This window comes from Neurospora crassa, linkage group III (genome assembly GCF_000182925.2).
Source record: "Neurospora crassa OR74A linkage group III, whole genome shotgun sequence".
NCBI lineage: Eukaryota > Fungi > Ascomycota > Sordariomycetes > Sordariales > Sordariaceae > Neurospora > Neurospora crassa.
This window is the reverse complement of record NC_026503.1, coordinates 5,189,152-5,208,640: the sequence shown is the minus strand read 5'-3', so window position 1 is coordinate 5,208,640 and position 19,489 is coordinate 5,189,152. Positions and strand designations below refer to the sequence as shown.

Sequence of the window (19,489 nt, the reverse complement as noted above, 5' to 3'; positions counted from 1 at the left end):
TACTTTTTTAATATTTATAAATAAAATGGAATTAAATTATATATATTATATTATAGCTTTACGAAAATTTAATATATCGAAAGTTAATAAAGATATTTATTTTAAATATATATTTTTTTAAAAAATCTTTTTTTTTTCTTCATATAATAAATATTATATAGTATAAACTATAATCTTTTATTATAATATAATAAAGAAGAAGAAACACATACAAATATAAATATTATATATAGTAATTATTATTATATATTAAATAAAAGTTTTTTTTAGAAAAAAATTAATATTGTAATTCTTTTTATAAAAGTTACTTTTTATTTTATATTTGAAGTATTTATAGTATCAAATTCAATTTATATATCCTCTAAAAAAAATACTTACTGTAAAAATAATTTAAGAATTTAAAAATAATATAACGCATCGCAATTATAAATTATAAATACAATCCTAATATAAAACTATTATACTACTTAATCCAACTCCATCATATCATCACTACCACAAATTCTTATTTCGTTTAACACCTTCCGCTTAATCTATTCTAAAACCCTAGTACTAGCACCGCGAGTAATATTAGTATTAAAAATACTAGTTCCTTACTATTACAATCGCTCTTCGGACGCTATAGGGCGGTTAATAATATTTATACTATATAGAAGAATAATTTACTAAGATGGATAGAACAAGTTTTGGCTACGTAGGCCGTATAGTAATAATAGTAAGCGCTACTAAAAGTCTCGGAGCTATTATTAATGCATTTAGCAAAGGGTCTAATATTACGGAATTCTCTATATTAAGTACATTGGACTTCGCCTAAACCGTCCGTAAAAAGATAGTGGGCAATACTAATATAATATTCGCAACGCTTCTAATTAAGCTCCTAAATATTAGTACAATTATTCGCCCAATACTATTTAAAAGAAAGGCCGCGGACGAAGTCCTAAATATAATATTAGTTTAAAATACATCTCAATTAAGTAAGAAATAAATAAATCGTCTACAAAATACCTTTCTAGTATCTAATAAATAGTAAACGTCTACGTACTTATATTTGCAAAATATTTTTATAGTGTACTTAGTATACTTAAACTTATTCTCGTACTAATCCTATTATAGTTTCGCGTTACTAAGAGAGTACCTGTTCAATATATATTCGTTAGGCAATAAGGATATAGTAGCAACGCAGTAGGATATTGCAGGGAGTGAGGTGGGAATGTGTAATAGTAAGGTTGTAGCTTGCAGGTGATCTGCAGATGTACCTATGTCGAGGTTACATTCACCTGAAAGTGAGTTGCAAACGGATTTTGGTCATGCCACCTGGGGGTGGTTATAATGGATAGTAGGTGTTTCCAGGTGCTAGGTGGGGTAGAATACAGTTGGGCGTTCATACTGCCGTACATGATCACTCTGCAATTCAACATCACCAACATCCACAACACCATACATACCACTTCACCACCATCACCAACCCAATCCACCGTAGCTCAACATCAACCGATCATGGCAACATCAGATCTCCCTCCCAAAATGCGCGCCTGGACACTCACCTCCGCCGGCCTCACCCTCTCCCCTTCTCATCCCCTTCCCGGCTCAGCCCCACCCACTGCCTCCTCCGCAACCACCCAGTCCCCGCCAACCATCACCGGCAACAACCTCCTCCTCAAAATCACCCATGCGGCACTCAACCCCGTCGACTTGCACATCCTCCGCTTATTTCCGCACTGGCTTCCCTTCCGTCGAAACCCCACGCCTGGATTCGACTTTTGCGGGCGAGTTGTCGGCGCCGGACCCGATGTGGACACCAACGAGTTCACAGTGGGCGACGTAGTCTGTGGAGCTCTGGGAGCAGGGGACGTCTTTTGGGGCAAAGGTTCGCTGGCCGAGTACCTCCTCGTCTCCTCCTCGCTGGTAGCCAAAAAGCCAAAGACATGGGGAGGACTCAACGGGGGGAATGAGGTGAGTGGGGAAGAAGCAGTGGGGTTGTTTGGCATCGCGGGACAAACGGCTGTTCTCATGGCGCAGACCGCTGGTGTCTCGTCAGATGCGGACTGGAAGGGGAAGCGATGCCTGGTTAATGGCGCCAGTGGCGGCGTGGGGAGTATCCTCACGCAGATTCTCAAAGGAAAGGGGGCAGAAGTATGGGGGACTACAGGTTCTGCGGAAGGCGAGGAGTTGGTGACGCAGTGCGGAGGAAAGGTGGTTAATTACAAGGATCATCACCCCGTCACTGCTCACTTGGCCGAGCTGTTTGGGGAGGATAAGTTGGATTTCATCTTTGATTGCGCAGGAAGCCAGGATATGTTTTCTCAATCGCCGGGGTATTTGAAGAAGGAGGGGAAGTTTATCAGTATTGCTGGGGGACCATCGCAGGGTGTTGTTCCCTATGTCAAGAATAAGTTGAGGCCCGTGTGGTTGGGTAGGACGCCGAGGGAGTTTGAGTTGTTGTTGTTGATCCCCGGAAAGAAAACTGTGAGGGAGGTGGGGAGGTTGGTGGAGGAGGGGTTTATTGAAAGGGGCTTGGTGGATGGTGGGGTTTGGGAGATGGAGGAGTTGGTGAAGGCTTATGAGAGGCTGGGCAGTGGGAGGGCGAAGGGAAAGGTTGTTATCAGGGTTGGGGAGTAGGACGAGCCGGGATCGGTCTCGAGGTTCCACACGACAGTCGACGAGTGATCACAGAAGCAACATAGAAAAAGTTCACGATGAGTTTGGATCAAAGCAGCTCGGGACTATGGTGTGATTTCATTACTGTCATCAAATTAAGATCCGTCAATATCGTCCATATCGTACACCTCATGATTCATTATCCTCCCCATTATGCATTTGCATTAACCAGGCCCATGTTTCGAACGAGATAACCCCGTGCTTCCCCTCGTCGAATGGTTCTTTCGTGAACTCTGAGCTTACTCGAGGCCGTCAAGCTTCTTCTTGGCGTGCTCCTTGGCCTCGTCGGACACTTTGGGGTTGTTGAGGGTGGCCTTGTATCCTCCCGCAACGTTTCCGGGGTTCTTGTCGCCGTCGTCGGTGGTGGTCTTGCCCGAAGAAGACTCATCGTAGGCCTCGCCGGCGTTTTCAAGCACCTTCTTGGAGTGCTCCTTGGCTTCCTCGGAAACATCTGTGATATTTCTGGTTAGTCATGGATTGTGGGACTTGGATGGATGTAATATGAAAAAAAAGGAAATGTCGACGAGGGACGGAAGCTGGAGGCTCTGAGGAGGATACATACTAGGGTTGTGAAGGGTGGCCTTGTGTCCGCCAAGGACGTTGTTGGGGTTCTTGTTCTCGAAGTCGGACATATTGGCTGATTTTTGTTTGTGGTTGGATTGGAAGAGGTTGGTTGTTTGTGAGTGATGTCTTGGGAATGAAGTGTGTTTGTTTGGTTGTCTGATCTGCTGGAATACCTACTTTTGAGGCAGTTGATGGGAGCAAGAGACCTTTATATACCTTTTCTCGCCCAAGTTGGCCACCCCATGACCTTCTACTTTTCCATCCAAGTCATCCCACCTGACAAGTCATGAAACAGCCCGGAGCAATCCTGCCCCGCGGTCCTGCAATCCGATGTTAGGTTGTTTGTTCGCTCCTACCTATCGATGATGCTGACAGCACCGTCATGACGTATTTATTCACCGGCAGTTTGCATTCTAACCAGCGCAAGACACTAGTCAGTTATCCCTTCCATTTGCACACTGGCAAACGGAATATTGACTCATCATATCAATAAATGAAGAACCCCTAACACAGTACGATGAGAATGATCCCAATGTAGACGCTGAAATAGGTAGTGAGGGTTCCTTCCTAGTTAGGCGTGAATTAGTGTATGGATCGGAATGTGAATCGTGGCAGAAGTGGGACGGGTCGATCCGCGTCCGGTGGAGTCCTCAAGGAACAAACCGAATGCATCGAACCCGACACCATCGATCGCCAATACGATCGATGCGATTTCCCCAGGAAATCAGAAACAATCAGAAACAGATTCCCATCAGGGAAAGGATGCACGACGTCACGCAATATATTGGACGGTGCACTTGATGCTAGTACTCTTGACAGATGGAAAGAAAAGAAAAAGAAAAAAAAGGGAAGAAAGCCGCAAAGGTTTAATCGGTGATGGTTTGCCGGTGGCTTGCTCCTCGATGATCGGAGATGTAATCGCTTCCGTCATCCATATTTTGAGTCTTTGAGGCTCAGCTCAACAAAACGGGAACGGAATAGCCCGTCCAGTGTCGAAGGAGGAGACATAAAAACACCGACCCACTGATTGTAAAACCACCTCTCATGAACTCACCTTCATACCCAATTTTGTGATAGCCCAATCAAACAACCTACCTTCACCGAGTCATCAAGACCAACTTCACTGTTTTCACATAGCTCTGCACACAATAACCACCCACAAACCACCAACATGTCCAGCGCCAACTTTTCCAACGAGGCCCCTTCCGGCCAAGTCAACGACCCCTCCTACAAGACCAAGGGCACAGAAGCCGTTCCCGTCATTGACGACAATGCGCCTGTCGAAGATGGGCTTCTCCCAGAGGAGGCGGACAGCGATCGTCAATTGGGTACGTCTTCAATTTCTCCTTCTCTTCTTGCTGTCCCCATAAAGAGCCTCGGTGAATAGGTATCAACCACGGTAGAGAGACGGACGCTAACGGATGCGTGAAAACAGCCAAGGATGACACTGAAGCCATCGACGAGTCCAACATCATCGAGGAGAAGACGAGACACGCCAAGCCCAAGGGAACGTACCGGGAGCCAAGCGATGAGGAGCTGGGGTTGAACAAACTTGAATGAGTAGATGTTCCGTGGTCTCTTGGGGTTTCTCGCAGCCATGGGAGGTGGTAGACAAACGGATGACATGAAGTTATGATGGATTGGTTTGCTTTTCGTTCGGCGTTTCGGGACGGGACTGATTGAGTTTGGTTGATGACTGGACTGCAATCTGTCAGAATCAACTCTTCTGGGACATGGAATGGACCAGGTACTCGCTGGCTACCAGAACTGACCAAAGTTTTGGATTTAAAAGAAAACCATGACATAATTTGAATCAATATAGCTGAGGTGTTGGTCTGTGATTGGTACATGTAAATGTGAACATTTGCCCGAGTTGGTTATTGTCATAACGCGATCCGCGGTGTTTGTTGACACATCATAACCTCCAACGCCATTTCGAGTAAGGGCATGACGGCGGTGGACTCCGGCTGGGCGTGTTAATTGAAACTTGTGAAGCTGCCAAGCGGTGATGATGCCAAGCTCAAGTGGATGAAGTTACTTAGTTCTTTGTTTTCATCACTGCAACGAAAGCTCACAGAGTCGCAGCGTCCTCCATTCAAGGGAAGGGAACTGATGATCTCATACCTTCCTTATCGATAAGCCCGCCGCGGTGGAAGGAATCCAATCCCCACTCTTTCCCCAAACCGTCCAAGGCCCGTAGGTGGGTCTATACTTCGTTTAAAGTTGGGGTTACATACCCCGTCGGCCAGCAGCGGTTCCCCAACCCGCCGAGATAGCGGAAAACAACGGCAGATCGACACAAGACAAACAACCCGTCTGAGGGGGGCCACTCTTTGAGGGGCTGGCTGTAGAGATGCAGTGTTCTTCATATGGTTTCGTTGCTTGCTGTACGTCTTCAATTGTTCTGTTCCTGTCTGTGGACCCTTCCATACACTGCAACGGCCAAACCAAAAGTGAGACATGAAAGGAGCCGTGTCGACATGTTTTCTGTGAACTGATTCTACAAGTAGTAATCACTACCCCGTACCCAACGCTTCAAACATGGCTGACATCTGGGACTGTTGATTTCCACATTCTACAATAGACTTATGTCACACTACACAAGATGTATCTCCAAGTATCTTGTCTCTTCAACCAACCACCAACCACACGATACCTACCTGTACCTAGGTATCTTATCATTAGGTAACACCTCCCGTCACTCACCTGCCGTTAAAGGTACGAGTTGCAATGCTTCACCGTCCAGTCAGCTATGCACGCCGCTCAGCTGTGAACTCTCCTTGCTTTATCTGCCTGCTCTCGTTGGTCAATTCCATTGAACGGCATGTCACGAGACGACCACAATGGGAAAGAGCGAGGGGAGGGGCTTAAGCCGAACCGAAGTTGCGCAAGACCCCTTGTCTTCTTTCTTGTCACAATAACTTCTCTCTCACGTGCTTTCCCCGATCACATAAATACCATTTGGGAGCCATTTTTTACCATTGTCAAGGTGTTACTTGTACAACATCATCGTCATCACCAGAAAAGTCCCTCTGGTCTTTCGGAGGTCATCTTCAGTTCAAGTTATCAAACCTACCTTGACCCTTGTCCCATCCCATCTTTGGAAATCCGGGGAAAATCGTGGGGTAGTACCTAGCGCGTGCGGTGTCTCGGTAGACTTGAGCCGAACTCCCCCAAGTCCCCCTCACATACCCCGCTCCTGTCTCGGGATTGGAACCACTGCATTTCATCCCATCACGACTTGCATTGCTTTCCCTTACCTTCAACTAATACCGGCTTCGCCTACTCGAGCCATATTGTTAAGCACCGGCCAAGTTCTTCAAGTTCCTACTATCTCGACTTACCGTCAATCACCGGCATCTCCAACCGATCGATCTCGACATCACACCATCGGGACTTACCAAGTCAAACAACACCTCCGGGACAGCCACTTATTCATCATCCGCCATTCTCCCCCAACAATACCAACAACAAACCCACCACCTAACCACCACTACCACCGCCACCACCAAAATGTCCTCCCAACCTCCACCCCTCACCCAACCCACCACCTCTTCTTCTTCTTCTTCATCCGACATGTACACCACCTCCTTCGCCTTCTTCGAAGCCCTCTTCGCCGCCGGCGTCTCCCATGTCTTTGTCAACCTGGGCTCCGACCACCCGTCCATCATCGAAGCCATGGTCCGCGGCAAGGCCTCCCCCTCCACCTTTCCGCGCATCATCACCTGCCCCAACGAAATGGTAGCCATGTCTATGGCGGATGGGTACGCACGTTTGACGGGTCAACCACAGGCAATTATTGTGCATGTCGATGTTGGCACGCAGGGGCTGGGTGCTGCTGTTCACAACTCCAGTGCGGGAAGGGCTCCCGTTTTGGTGTTTGCGGGCATCAGTCCGATTACGATCGAGGGAGAGCTGAGAGGGTCAAGGACCGAGTATATCCATTGGATCCAGGACGTTCCAGACCAGAAACAGATTGTGGGGCAGTATTGTCGGTATGCGGCGGAACTGAAGACGGGAGTGAATGTCAAGCAAATGGTCAATAGAGCGTTGCAGTTTGCCAAGAGTCAACCGCAGGGGCCGGTGTACTTGTGTGGAAGCAGGGAGGTGATGGAGATGGAGATCCCCAAGTATGAGCTGAACCAGGCACACTGGAAGCCGGTGGAGCTAGGGGGTTTGTCTAAGGGGGCAGTGCAGGAGATGGCGGGTGCGTTGGCGGGAGCTAAGAAGCCGCTTGTGGTGACGGGGTATGCGGGCAGAAATCATGCTATCCCGCCGGCACTGGTTGAACTCGCCAACACGGTCAAGGGATTGAGGGTGTTGGATACGGGTGGTAGTGACATGTGTTTCCCTGCTGATCATCCGGGCTGGTTGGGGTTGAGATTTGGCAACGATCAGTCTGTGGCGGAGGCGGATGTCATTCTCGTGCTGGACTGTGATGTGCCATGGATCCCGACACTGATGAAGCCCAGAAAGGACGCGAGAGTCTTCCATGTTGATGTGGACCCCTTGAAGCAGGTCATGCCCGTGTTCTACCTGGAGGCGGAAGCGAGGTACAGGGCTGATCCGTTGACGGCTGTGGAGCAGCTGACGGAGAAGCTAAAGACTGATGAGGAGTTGAAGAAGCAGTTGCAGAGTGAAGAGCGCGAGAAGAGGTGGAAGGAGCTCCAGGCCCAACACAGGCAGAAGCTGGAGGAAATTGCCGAAAGAGCAAAGCCCCTGGAAAACGGAGAGTATGGCACTGGTCACCTGTGCAGGCGGTTGAGGGCTTTGTGCCCCGAGGATACCATCTGGGCTATTGAGGCTGTTACCAACACTCTGTTTGTGCACGATAACATCCAGCCTACGCTGCCGGGGTCGTGGATCAACTGCGGTGGTGGTGGTCTCGGCTGGTCTGGCGGTGGTGCCCTCGGTATCAAGCTGGCCACGGAGGTGGAGGCCAAGGCCAAGAGAGGAAAGGGTAAGTTTGTCGTGCAGATTGTGGGCGACGGAACGTTCCTGTTCTCGGTGCCGGGAAGTGTATACTGGATCTCCAAGAGATACGGCATTCCCGTCCTGACCATTGTTCTGAACAACAAGGGTAGGTTACACCTCCGTTTTTTCCGTCTATCGCATCTCGACACTAACACACAACAGGTTGGAACGCCCCCCGTCGGTCGCTACTCTTGGTCCACCCCGACGGACTCGGATCCAAGGCTTCCAATGCCGACATCAATATTGAGTTCAGCCCATCGCCTGATTATGCGGGCATCGCCAAGGCGGCTGCGGGTGGTGATTTGTTTGCCGCTAGGATTGACAACACGGCGGATCTAGATCGGGTGTTGAAGGAAGCCATTGCCGCGGTGGAGGGGGGCCAGAGTGCCGTGTTGGACTGCAAGGTGGCCATGGGATCTTAGTTTGTTTTGAGTCGAGCTTCCAAATCGTATCCACGTGTTCTTTTTGAAGCCGGGGAGTGCCGTTGATGGTGGATTGAATTTGTCTTGCGAGAAGCAGTGCCGTCGTCCGTCTCTTGGCAACGGCAATTCGCCGGATTCTCCCTGGAGTTTCGGTCTGATGGCATGTTTGGTGACATAGTCTGGTGGTACCGGTGTTTAGCTCTATGCCATGTTAACGGGTTTGAGTCGGTGTCGGAATAGTTTGCGAGTAAAGTCGAGACAGCTGTTCAAGTGGCGCCTCCTGTGAATTACAACCCCACGTCGCCAGGTCGATGTGTTGAAGAGGAGGATGCCGTGGGAGCGATCCGAAGGTGACACGATGCTACCCCTTTCCATCTTCGCACTCGAGCTGTTCATGCCGTGTTGTATCGTGGTGCGCTCCAAAACATACGATCGAGGGGAGTTCGATCCCCGTCCGAACACTGCCTTGCTATGACACGTGCTCGTGACTTTTTCCGGCGATTCCTGCATATATGTATGCTTCATGTCGTGCTTCCTCGTCCAAATAGCTGCGCGTCTGTCGTCAACTGCCCCGGTTCCCTTGATTGGACCACCCCGTGATTGCTGGCGCCATAGCCATCATTGTTGCGCCCTCCTTATTTTCCCGAACTCTCCCCAACCATTGACCAAGTGACGGAGCAGGGGTTGGCAATATTCTTCGCCACCGTCTGCGCTGATCATCGGTACCCCAGAGGTCCCAAGGGGTCTCGAACACGGCGATTTATGCCTCGTGATTTGGTTGCGAGTCAACGAGGTGTGCAACAGGCTGGGGAGGGAGCTGTCACATTTGCTGTCGCGACGCCGATTCGCTTGTTGACATTGCAGGAGGGAAAGGACAAGGCGGGATGACGGTATATAGTGAGTGTCGATCCTCTTTCGCTGCATCTGTTTTTGTCGTCTGGAAGGGGAACAGATTTGAGAAATCATTTGGCAATTGGATAAATTTTGGGTCATTCTGCGCTGAAGAAAAAGAGGTTATGCACGGACCCCTTGATATTCTGCAGCGGGGCGGGGTCGAGGACAAAAAGGAAGTGAAAGAAAGAAAAAGGGAAAAGACATCAGTGACAAGACTGGACAATGCCCTGACAGCGGCAGTTGGCGCTAACAATTAAACAAGAAACACTATCCCGCATCTTCCTCTTCTTCTGTCTCTTCAACTCTCCCCCCTCTCGCCCGCGCCGCGCTCATCCGACCCGAGACATTTTCCATCTCTAGGTAAATCCAACATACCATCTCCTCAGCTGAACAACAAACTGCCACCGTCGCTGAAGATTACCGTGCTTTCTTTCCGACTACACAAATTCCAGTCTTCAAGCCGACCGGAAGCGGCGCCGAGAGCAACCAAGGCCTTCGACTGGCCCCGCCCCATAACTCGAACGACCTAGTCGCCGCCTCCTCCACTGGAGACATCCAGCTGACGAGACCTGGACAATTGCTGGAGTTGACTGGAGTCCAGCAACTCCGCTGACAAGGAACAGCGGCATCAACGACTCCATCGTGTCCATGCTGCTGCCCTGGCGACGCTAGCAGCCGACGGACGATACCACCTAAAATAGCGGCGATAGCGGCCAAATCAGTAGCGCGCCAAGTTGAAGACTTGCGGCCAAGTACAGGCGAGACCCTGATCTGATCAGCCAGACCAGCGATCGTCCGTCACGTCGTCCTTGACTTCCAAGGAAGTGACCGACACATATAAGGAAACACGAGATCATGAGATTGCGTGTCGCACGTCGTGGCAGGATACACAACTTGTCCTTTTTTCGACACCCGCCGTGGCCGAGCTGAGGTGCCGTACTTACTTGCCTACCTTTGGAGAGAAGAGCGTTGACCGGGGACATCTACACGACCGACGGAAGTCCTGTGTCCGAACTGCTGCGACAGGGAACCGCCTGTTGACTGCACGAGCGCAATTTCCTCGTTCGACCGAGACGACGCCCGTTCTTTTCTCAACACCACGACCGACCTCGACTGACTACCTACTTACCTACAAACCTCAACCTACGACGACCTACGAACATCTTCACCTCGACAACGTCACCTCGCGACCATAGCCCTCTGTCGTCAACACACCTTCGTCGCCACAGATCGACAAATTACTCATTGTTGTGTCACGCGACCAATCCCAGTCCCACCTTTGCCAGTCGCTTTCGTAGCGCGCACCATTCACGAAGCTCACTCCTTTTTTGCTACCTTTCGATATCATTATCCTTTCGACGATACCCAAGTGAACGCAATCGAATCGAATTCCATATCCAACATGTCACCCAATCCCGAACACGGGGCTTCGGCACCTACCGACCCTCCGGCTGCTGATGCTGAACAAAAGTCCGACTCAAGCGCCCCGGCAACTCCTCCTCCGGCACCCGTCCCTTCAGCCGACCCAAAGCTCTTCCGACAAATAACACAATCACACACCGGCGAGTCCGACCAAGATGTTGACGATATCTACAAAGTCTCCCCCTTAGCCGCCCTCAAGCTCCTCAGCGCCGGCATCGAGACCCTCGTTTCCTTCACAGGCGATATCCCGCCCACGCCGCCCCCACGATCCCCAACCATCCCCCATATGCGTGGCATGGACGCCGAAAAACAAAGCATAGTACGGTCTAATTCCGAGAAGAACTTGGCCAGGCTTTTGCAGCAAAAGAGCGCGACCAATTCTCCACGGAGACCGTTCAGCCCGGCACCACAACGGCACCCGCATCCACCTCCTTCGAGAGAAGGGCACAAACAATCCCAGTCAATAGACGGCGTCCAACTCCGCACCCCCAACCCAACCCCACCGCCTGGTCTCTCGTCTAGCGACGCAAAGTCGGCCCTTGAACCCTACATCATCGTCGGCGAGAACTCCCAACCGCTCAACACCCAACACTCGGCCATAACCCGCAAGTTCTACTCGCGACTGCCTCCCCCGATCTCCATTACCGACTACCTCCTGCGCATCCACCAATACTGCCCCATGTCCACGGCCGTCTACCTCGCAGCTTCTCTATACATCCACCGCCTGGCTATTATCGAGCGCGCCATCGTCGTCACCAAGCGCAATGCGCATCGCCTACTTTTGGCAGGCATACGAGTCGCCATGAAAGCCTTGGAAGATCTGAGCTATCCGCACTCCAAGTTTGCCAAAGTAGGCGGAGTTAGCGAGACAGAGCTGGCGAGGTTAGAGATCAGTTTCTGCTTCCTGGTCGGGTTTGAGCTGAGAGTGGACGAGGAGGCGCTGAGAGGCCAGTGGGAGATGTTAAAATCTGGTGTCGAGGCGTGGGAAGGGGTGGAGCACGACTTTTATGGGAAACGAGAGGTGATTACATTGAGGAATCCGCCCCCGGGGAGGGAGGGGATGCAGGCGGAAGCTGCCGCCGAGGCGTGAGAGGGCCGGAGAGGGTGGATGGAAGGGGGTCTATTTGGGTAGTGGCATCGAAAAAATAATCTTGACGTTTTTTTCGGGCGTAATATCAGGAGTGGGAAAGTCAAGCCCTGGTGTTCGAAGCGGCATCCTTGCCAGCACAGGAGGACATCTAACCCCATGTCGTACACGAGCAAGGGCAAAGAGCAAACCGAATGGCTTGCTTGAGCCAGGATGGGTGTTACAACACTTGAACGGTTGATATTTTGCCTTTTATCTTTTTATCTTCTTTGCTTTTTGGGAGCATATCTTTAGCATGGTCTTGCGAAGGTGGCCAGCTACAAGTCAGCGTATGGGGGTGGTGCCCGACTGACTGCCTACCTGCCTGCCTTTCCCTGGAGTGATACCCTATCCCTATAAATATGAAGTATCATTTCTTCTTTCCGGTTCCAACCCCCTTCAATGAACACCACATCGTTGCACCTGCTCATTACACAATCGATTATGGTTCTTTTTACCTTGATCTAGACCTGGTTCAGGCTGGGTTACTCCAGAGCAACCCCAAAGAGGCATGTCGTCTTGTCAGATATCGCTCGCTTATCGCCGGCATTTGGCTGTCTTCCGTCTGACCAAAACAACTCCCAACATCACAAACTTTTTACCAACACAGCCAGGATGAACATCAGGACTTGCAAACTGGCTCGTCAATGCGGTTTTGCAAATTTCATGACTGTTCCTTTTCTAGCTATCGATATCCAACTCCATTACTCCTCTAAGATCCCTTTTCCCCTTTAACATTCAAACCATCACCTCGAATCTCCCTGTTTTCCCCACCATCTACACTAAGGGTAGCGGTAAGTATTGACCAATTTGCTCGCCGACATTATGGGCAAAGTCCCGCGACCAAATTAATTCAGTTCTCACCCGCAACCATCTTAACATATCTCTCCAACACACCATTCCTGCCCATCTTATCCATAACCGTCTTGCTCGTAATCGCCTCCGTCTTGTTGGCGAACATGGTGCTATTAGCCATCATACCCCGCTGACGCAGCACACTCTTCATCGTCTTGTTCTGCACCTGCTCGGCAGCAGCCATCTCGGCGCGCTTCGCCATCTGCTGGATGCCCGAAAGCATGTCGTCGCCGAGCATCTTGATTTTGCGGCCCGTCATGACATTGTCAGCGGCAGTGGCGGTGGCGTTCATGAGATCCTGATACGAAGCCAAAGCGTCATTGAGAGCCTGGAGGGACGCAACTAGGTCCGTGCCATCAGTGGTGGTGGTGGCGGTGGGGTCGACGACGGAGGTGGTCGAGTTGCTGAAGAGGGTGGTAGTGTTGCCCAGGTAAGGGTCCACGAAGATTTGGGGAGTTCCCGTGCTCAATGGCATGGGCACAACAACAGAGTTAGGGAGTTGTTGCGCGTAGCGAATAGCGGCGTCGATCATCGCTTGCGCTTGTGCATCACTGACGAAGGCGTCGTCGACGGAAAGAGCTCTGTTGTTGTTGGCGTCGGCGTCGGCGTCGAGACGGGTGGTGGTGGTGGCAGTACCGGTCGTCAAAGGGGGGCCCACGCCGGTAAGGCTGGAAATGGCGGCGTCGACGAGGTCATCATCGTCGTCATTGTCTTCTGAAATGGACTGGACGCCTTGGATGCCGGTGAAATCGTTTTGCTCCATGGGGAAGGTGGGCGTCACGGCGGGGACGCGGTAGATGTCGTAGGGGTCAGCGGCCGCGAGGGCGTCGGCGGAGGATGAAGACGTGGTGGTGTCCTCGATGGGCTCCTCGCCGGTGATGCCGGGGAGGACGTCGCTGATGATGGCGTCGGTGGAGGCGGTGTCATCGGCCTGGCGCTTGTGGGCGGGAGCGGCCACGGAGAGCGAAGCAAAGGTGGCGACGAGGGTGGTGGAGAACTTCATCTTGACGGCTGGGGAGGGTTGGGCTTGGCCGGTGAGGGGATGAAAATGAAGATGATGATAAGGCGGTGCTTGAAGGAAGGTAAGGACAGATTCAACGGTGGTATTTATCTCCGTCGTCCAAGAACTACTGGCCAAAGCGCTCATCACAAGTCAATGGCAGCATTGCCCAACGACGGTCACAACAAAAACAACTCTTATCACGGACAGCATTCCTTCGCTTGAGGATCGACAGCAGTGGTTTCAATAGCCATTGGGGACACAAATGCAGGAACCTGTCTACGGGGAATGAGAGTGAATCACTGGGACCAACTGCGTTATCATTCTATCAAACGCTGGCTCCGAGGACAGGCCATGACATTTCTTTGCACCAGGGAAGAATTGTTGTGGTATTTACAATGGTGGTGGTGATGGACTGTGGAATGTACGGTGACTGCCAGAAGACATACCGTAGAGAATTGGATGTGCGATACTGGTATGGGCTAAGGTGAGCATGTGAGACATCAACAACGACGTTCGGCTTATTCACGCTCTCCAGTGCAAAAGTGTGGGAATCTGGCAGATTGCAAAGTTGACGTGGATTGAAAGTCGTTCTTTCATGGTTTCTACTCACCTCTACGCAGTACACAAAACAGATCGCGAACGGATAGCGTACCCCGACGTTCCGGGCATGTCACGCTCAGCTTTTAACATAAGGAACCCCCGCGACCGAGACATTTTCTAGTATGAGAGTTTATGTTTTTCCTGATCATGAAGCATTTTCCGAAAAGCAGATTTTTTGTACTAGATCTTGTTGGATAACATGAACCTGTTCACACTGCTGCTTCCGAGGTGCGACGTAGTTCATGATTCATTCCCAGAATATCTCCTCTGAGGTTTCGGAACAAATCAAGCTGTGCTACAGCCTACGGGTCGGAGGTCTCGTGTTATCCTCAACGGACTGTTTTTAGCTTAGAAACACGCACATATTACCCCGTTTATCTCCGGGTACGTGATGTCAACAGTGTTTTTCGAAAGGTCTTTTCGGTGATAGGTTCGGCTGAGTGATGGGGCAGGTATGGCCGTCGGGACCGCTGGTTCGTGGCATCTCAACGTCGAATTCAAGGTAGACAGAGGTGCTTGCTCCTGCCGTGACTGCATCCCAGCAGCCTCTTGTGAAGAAAGCATAAAGGCAAGGACATCTGGTGATGAACGTTATAACCGACGGTACATCAACCGCCAGATTTGGACAACTGTTGAAGTACTCACTGTGTCTGTCGTCAGTATTCCGCGTCCTTCAGGAGATTTCTTCCACCCTAAGAACCTTAGCAGGCAACCTCTGCCTGTCCTACTCCTATTGACTTAATCTAGAGCCGGTCTACCCACCTCAAATTCTTCAGTCAGTTACGATGTCGACCCTTGCTTCCTTCTTTTTGCTCCTTGTCCTCAGCCTGGTCACGACCTGCTCCGCCATGCCTGGTGCCTCTAACTCTACTGGCTTGAACAACTACACCATGTCCCTTGGTCAACTCTCAGCGCAACAAGCTCTCTGCAGCTGTGACGACACTCCATGCCCAGAGAAGAACACCGTCTGCATGAACGGGTATGCTCCTCCCTCGCCCCATCCTTCAGTCCATCCCAATAATTGACAGCCTACCTATCCCAAACAGAGCTTGCACCTGCATCCACCATGAAGGCTGCCGCGCCAATTCTGACTGCAATCAATACCATGTCCATTGCCCCAAGGGCCAGTCCATGATGTGCCAGCAGATGGACCCCTTTTGGCGGAATAACGTTTGCATCTGCGTGAAGAAGCCAGAGGGAGAATGTAACTGTGATCATACAGCTTGTGACTGGGGTCAGACCAAGTGCGACGATGACGGGTGTGTCTCCTTTTTTTTTTCACCCCTTTGCTCGATAGAAGGTAGAGGTATCTGCGTGAGCTGACATGAAGGGAATTCGAAAGGAAATGCCACTGCCACCCCATTACAGGCTGCGCGCCCGCCATTGCCCAGAACAAACGAGTTGACTGCAGGAAAGTGTTGACGCACTGCCCGTATGCCACGACGCCCTATTGCACGCTAGATAATGAGGTCGAATTTCCGGATGGTCAGTGTATCTGCCAACCGACGATGTGCGATTGCTCGAGGGTGTCGTGTCCTGACGATGGGTATTTGCAGTGTAAAGAGCCCGGGAAATGTAAATGTTGGACTTGAAGAAGAAGGACTGTCATGTTCTGGTGCAGTTACTACACTATCAAAACTCGGCGGAGGTTTAACAGGGACCAGATAATGTCGCATCTTAGTGGGATGGAGGGGCAGCCCGCACTGGCCACCTCTTGCCATGTCTTTGGTTCCATCCGTTCGCTCGTGTGGATGTTCCACTCTTCCAAATACAACAACAATCGATGTGAATCAACCCGTCTTTCGCATTCCACCAGACCAAGCTCTCGCGTGATCTCAGTCGCGTCCCCCATTCTCCTGAAGTCCACATCATGTCTATCCGTGTAGTACTCGATCTACCGAAATGCGGACGCAGGCGGGCTTCCCGTTGCTCTCGGCGGAGGGCCGAGTCAAGTCGCTAACAGAACCACAGCGAATTCACCAATAATCCCTTCATTGCTCGACAAGTCCATCTCTTCCCCGATGCCGCCCAACGCCAAGCGACCGGTCAGCGAGCCCAAGAGCAGCGTGCTAGCCTGGTCCTTGATCCCATCTCAAGGCGATAAAGACATCACCGACACGAGACCATGTTGTGATGGGAGTATGCAGCACCAATGCAGCCCCTCTGCGCCGCCATTGGAGTGGGTGTAGCGCTCGTTTGCGTCATTGGCCGACGACGGCAGCAACACCACGCAGCACGTATCGAAGCATATCAAGACTGAAGATACCAGGCTGCGGCACGTCACCAGGAGGGGTCCGGGGTGCTTGGTTCGTTCGCCAGTCACCGTGTACAGGCCGAGATATGCTGTGATGACGGCTACACAGCTGGAGCAGCAGAGAGGTCACCGAAGATCGCTCGCTATGGTAGACTGTGAAGTGCAAACTCCAGTCAGCACCCCAGGGAGGCCTACCAACACATCATTCTCCCAGAGCCTCGGACCACCAGAGCCAGCCGGTCTCTGCGAGCTACCAAGTTACCTACAAGCACAAGCGTCCCGTCCCGCCACGTCTTGACACCAAGAGGGTCCTACGCCATATCATGCTTTAGCTGTCCCACCTGTCCCGCTCTTCGGCACCTGGGCACACAGCTGGGCTAACACTAGTTTCCACCACTCCGGACACTTCCAGCCCGAGTCCCGACTGCCAGGTTCGGAAGCAGAGGGTCTACACCCTCAACCTGGCTGCTCCAGTCATGTGGCACAGACCATATGATCCCATGCAGGACACCTTGTCTCACCTTGATAGAGTTAGCGGGTCACGATGCGTGGTAGGTCAACATCATGCGGCACCACTGAATAGCAAGATGATAGGAGTGATGGAGGACCTTAGTCCTAGCCTTTCAGTTTGTTTCAGAGCCGGCAGCTCTACAATGGTGGACGTGGGAAGCAGTAGAGCAGGTTGAGACCTGCTGGGTTGGTTGATATAGTCCGACCTGTCTCACTTTTCGAACTGAGATCCGACAACGTTCTCAAGTTTCTGAGGGACAGACGAGCCTCAAGAATACCGCCAGGCAACATGGAGATCCTCGCCATCCTCAAATCCCGCAAAAGCAATTTGCTTCCTCGCCTCACCCAATCTTTCTCCCGATCAGTACACATAGCGACAGCCACTCTGTCCCTCTTCACCGAGCACGATACCAACCAAACCCCAGCCTTCGACTCCGCTCCCACTACCATAACCCCTCAAAATCACCAGCTTCGCTCCCGCGACAGCGCCCCTCTCTCCTCCACCGCCCTCCTCGGCGCAATCCTCGGATCGATCTGCGGCGTCATCTTCCTCGTCATCTGCTGCTTCTTTTACATCCGATTCCGCGCCTGGAGTGATGCTACGATGACGGCTAGTAGTAGGCAAAAGCGATCGAGAAGGGCTCACTATTACCACGATTCATTCTCGTCGAGCAGCACGAGTGATAGTTCGACGAGTGCGAACTCTAGGCCGATACCGAGGGATGTTGAGATGGGAGAGGCGGGGTGGCCTGGAGCTGGAGTAGCAGGAGGTGCTCAGAGAGGGTATGGCTATGGGCAGAGGAATATGTATGGGCAGGCTCAGACACAAGCGCAGAGTGGGTATGGGGTTGGCTTCGAAGGAGGAGCGACAGGAGGGAATGTAGGCTTCGGAAATGTTGCGACGGGGTACGGACCGGGTGTGGCGCAGGCGCCGAGGGTGCCGCCTGTTGCAACGACGAAGTGGTCTCCTCATGTGTTCAGGCAGGGGAACATGTGAGAAGAAGGGGGAAAAAACGCCAAGGCTGGATTGGGATTTCCTCGATGGACGCGGATGGTTCAGATCAAACGCCATGTTTTTGTCCTTGCTGGGCAGACCGGCAGCTCACACGTCGTTAACGTTTGAAGGTATGTTGTTTGCCCTCACAAAAGCGATTTCAAACAAGAGCTGACCATTGGATACCGGCTACCGGGAGCAAGATATCGATCTACATACCAAAAGTGGATGCTTTTGTTGCTTCTGCGTCTTCAAGTTTTCGCACGTGCGCTCTTGTACTTCATGACCCGACTGCACGAGAAAAGGGGCCATTGTGGAATTTTTGCTATTCCCGAGTTCTCGTCACTTTCCTTCTGCTCAGTAGCAGGCCATTAATTATGCGCTGTAGCCTTCTACACGCGATCCACCAACTTGCATTTATCGTTCCGAAGTTCCACCATCAAAGGATGGCGGATAAGCATGAAAGTTCGGAGTTTGATTGCTGGATCACGATTACCACGAGGAAAACCTGACCACCAACCCTCGGCTTGAACCCCATAACCGCCCGGTATTTGTCTCGGGCTGTTGACCCCCCACCCATCCAATGCGCGGATACAGTAGTGTAGTGCATGATGACATTGTGGATCGGCTTTTCTTTTTCCTCTCCCGCCGCACTGGCGCCTCGGCGAGACGGGATCTAACAGATGAAGAAGAAGAAAAGAAGAAAGTTTCGTGGGCTGTCCAACTGCAGGGTTGGTTGGGGAAGAAGAACAGAGAAAAGGGCTATGGTAAAGTGAACACTACCATGCCCCCCTGAGTCCTTGTTCTCAGCTCGTCGCAGCCAGTCAGTCGCAAATCCTATACCCAATCGGGTCTCGCGCTCCCGAACTGGGTCCAGTTCCATTGGATCTGTAAGAGATATGCTTTTCCGCATCGGGGGATAGCGGGTGGAAGCTGTGTAGATCTTTACAGAGAGGGGCACCTTGGGGGCGAAGTATTGGTGAGAGGTACGAGATGTTGAGTGTTTAGTATCATGATTTTTTTGGAATCTCGAGGTGAAAGATGAGTATCTCTCAAGTCAGCGGCCTCCTGTACGACTTCGGGTAAGGTAACTTGGGTAGCTCCCGTCTGACAACCGGTCGTTTTCTGTCGTTGTTAACAATGTCTGTCCTCCACTCACAGTTTACTCCGCCTATCCCACGATGTTTTGTGATTGGATCAACACCCCAGAAGC

General features: G+C 51.2%; 8 protein-coding genes across 8 annotated transcripts; 6 read left to right on the top strand and 2 right to left on the bottom strand.

Moving 5' to 3' along the window:
• Window positions 1-1,372: 1,372 nt before the first annotated feature.
• On the top strand, window positions 1,373-2,806 carry NCU08768 (hypothetical protein). Its single transcript, XM_950996.2, has one exon. It carries the CDS (start codon window positions 1,396-1,398, stop codon window positions 2,617-2,619), a length of 1,224 nt encoding a protein of 407 aa, XP_956089.2. The 5' UTR covers window positions 1,373-1,395; the 3' UTR covers window positions 2,620-2,806.
• On the bottom strand, window positions 2,714-3,599 carry con-6 (conidiation-6). Its single transcript, XM_950997.3, has 2 exons — window positions 3,221-3,599; window positions 2,714-3,109 (listed from the first exon to the last, which is right to left on the bottom strand). The coding sequence occupies exons 1-2, from the start codon at window positions 3,288-3,290 to the stop codon at window positions 2,898-2,900; spliced, it is 282 nt and encodes a 93-aa protein (XP_956090.3). The 5' UTR covers window positions 3,291-3,599; the 3' UTR covers window positions 2,714-2,897.
• A 699-nt stretch (window positions 3,600-4,298) lies between these two features.
• NCU08770 (hypothetical protein) lies at window positions 4,299-5,025 on the top strand. The gene is made up of 2 exons (XM_950998.2): window positions 4,299-4,550; window positions 4,658-5,025. Exons 1-2 carry the CDS (start codon window positions 4,394-4,396, stop codon window positions 4,780-4,782), a joined length of 282 nt encoding a protein of 93 aa, XP_956091.1. The 5' UTR covers window positions 4,299-4,393; the 3' UTR covers window positions 4,783-5,025.
• A 1,139-nt stretch (window positions 5,026-6,164) lies between these two features.
• On the top strand, window positions 6,165-8,894 carry NCU08771 (acetolactate synthase). The gene is made up of 2 exons (XM_950999.3): window positions 6,165-8,302; window positions 8,359-8,894. The coding sequence occupies exons 1-2, from the start codon at window positions 6,736-6,738 to the stop codon at window positions 8,616-8,618; spliced, it is 1,827 nt and encodes a 608-aa protein (XP_956092.2). The 5' UTR covers window positions 6,165-6,735; the 3' UTR covers window positions 8,619-8,894.
• A 683-nt stretch (window positions 8,895-9,577) lies between these two features.
• NCU08772 (cyclin-dependent protein kinase complex component) lies at window positions 9,578-13,128 on the top strand. Its single transcript, XM_951000.3, has one exon. It carries the CDS (start codon window positions 10,915-10,917, stop codon window positions 12,022-12,024), a length of 1,110 nt encoding a protein of 369 aa, XP_956093.1. The 5' UTR covers window positions 9,578-10,914; the 3' UTR covers window positions 12,025-13,128.
• On the bottom strand, window positions 12,914-13,931 carry NCU08773 (hypothetical protein; the record flags this gene model as incomplete). Its single annotated transcript, XM_951001.2, has 1 exon — window positions 12,914-13,931. The coding sequence occupies exon 1, from the start codon at window positions 13,916-13,918 to the stop codon at window positions 12,914-12,916; it is 1,005 nt and encodes a 334-aa protein (XP_956094.1). The 5' UTR covers window positions 13,919-13,931.
• A 1,372-nt stretch (window positions 13,932-15,303) lies between these two features.
• NCU08774 (hypothetical protein) lies at window positions 15,304-16,310 on the top strand (the record flags this gene model as incomplete). Its single annotated transcript, XM_951002.3, has 3 exons — window positions 15,304-15,497; window positions 15,565-15,777; window positions 15,861-16,310. 3 exons carry the CDS (start codon window positions 15,304-15,306, stop codon window positions 16,108-16,110), a joined length of 657 nt encoding a protein of 218 aa, XP_956095.3. The 3' UTR covers window positions 16,111-16,310.
• A 1,261-nt stretch (window positions 16,311-17,571) lies between these two features.
• On the top strand, window positions 17,572-18,704 carry NCU08775 (hypothetical protein; the record flags this gene model as incomplete). Its single annotated transcript, XM_951003.3, has 2 exons — window positions 17,572-18,407; window positions 18,480-18,704. One exon carries the CDS (start codon window positions 17,572-17,574, stop codon window positions 18,277-18,279), a length of 708 nt encoding a protein of 235 aa, XP_956096.1. The 3' UTR covers window positions 18,280-18,407; window positions 18,480-18,704.
• Between the last annotated feature and the right edge of the window lie 785 nt (window positions 18,705-19,489).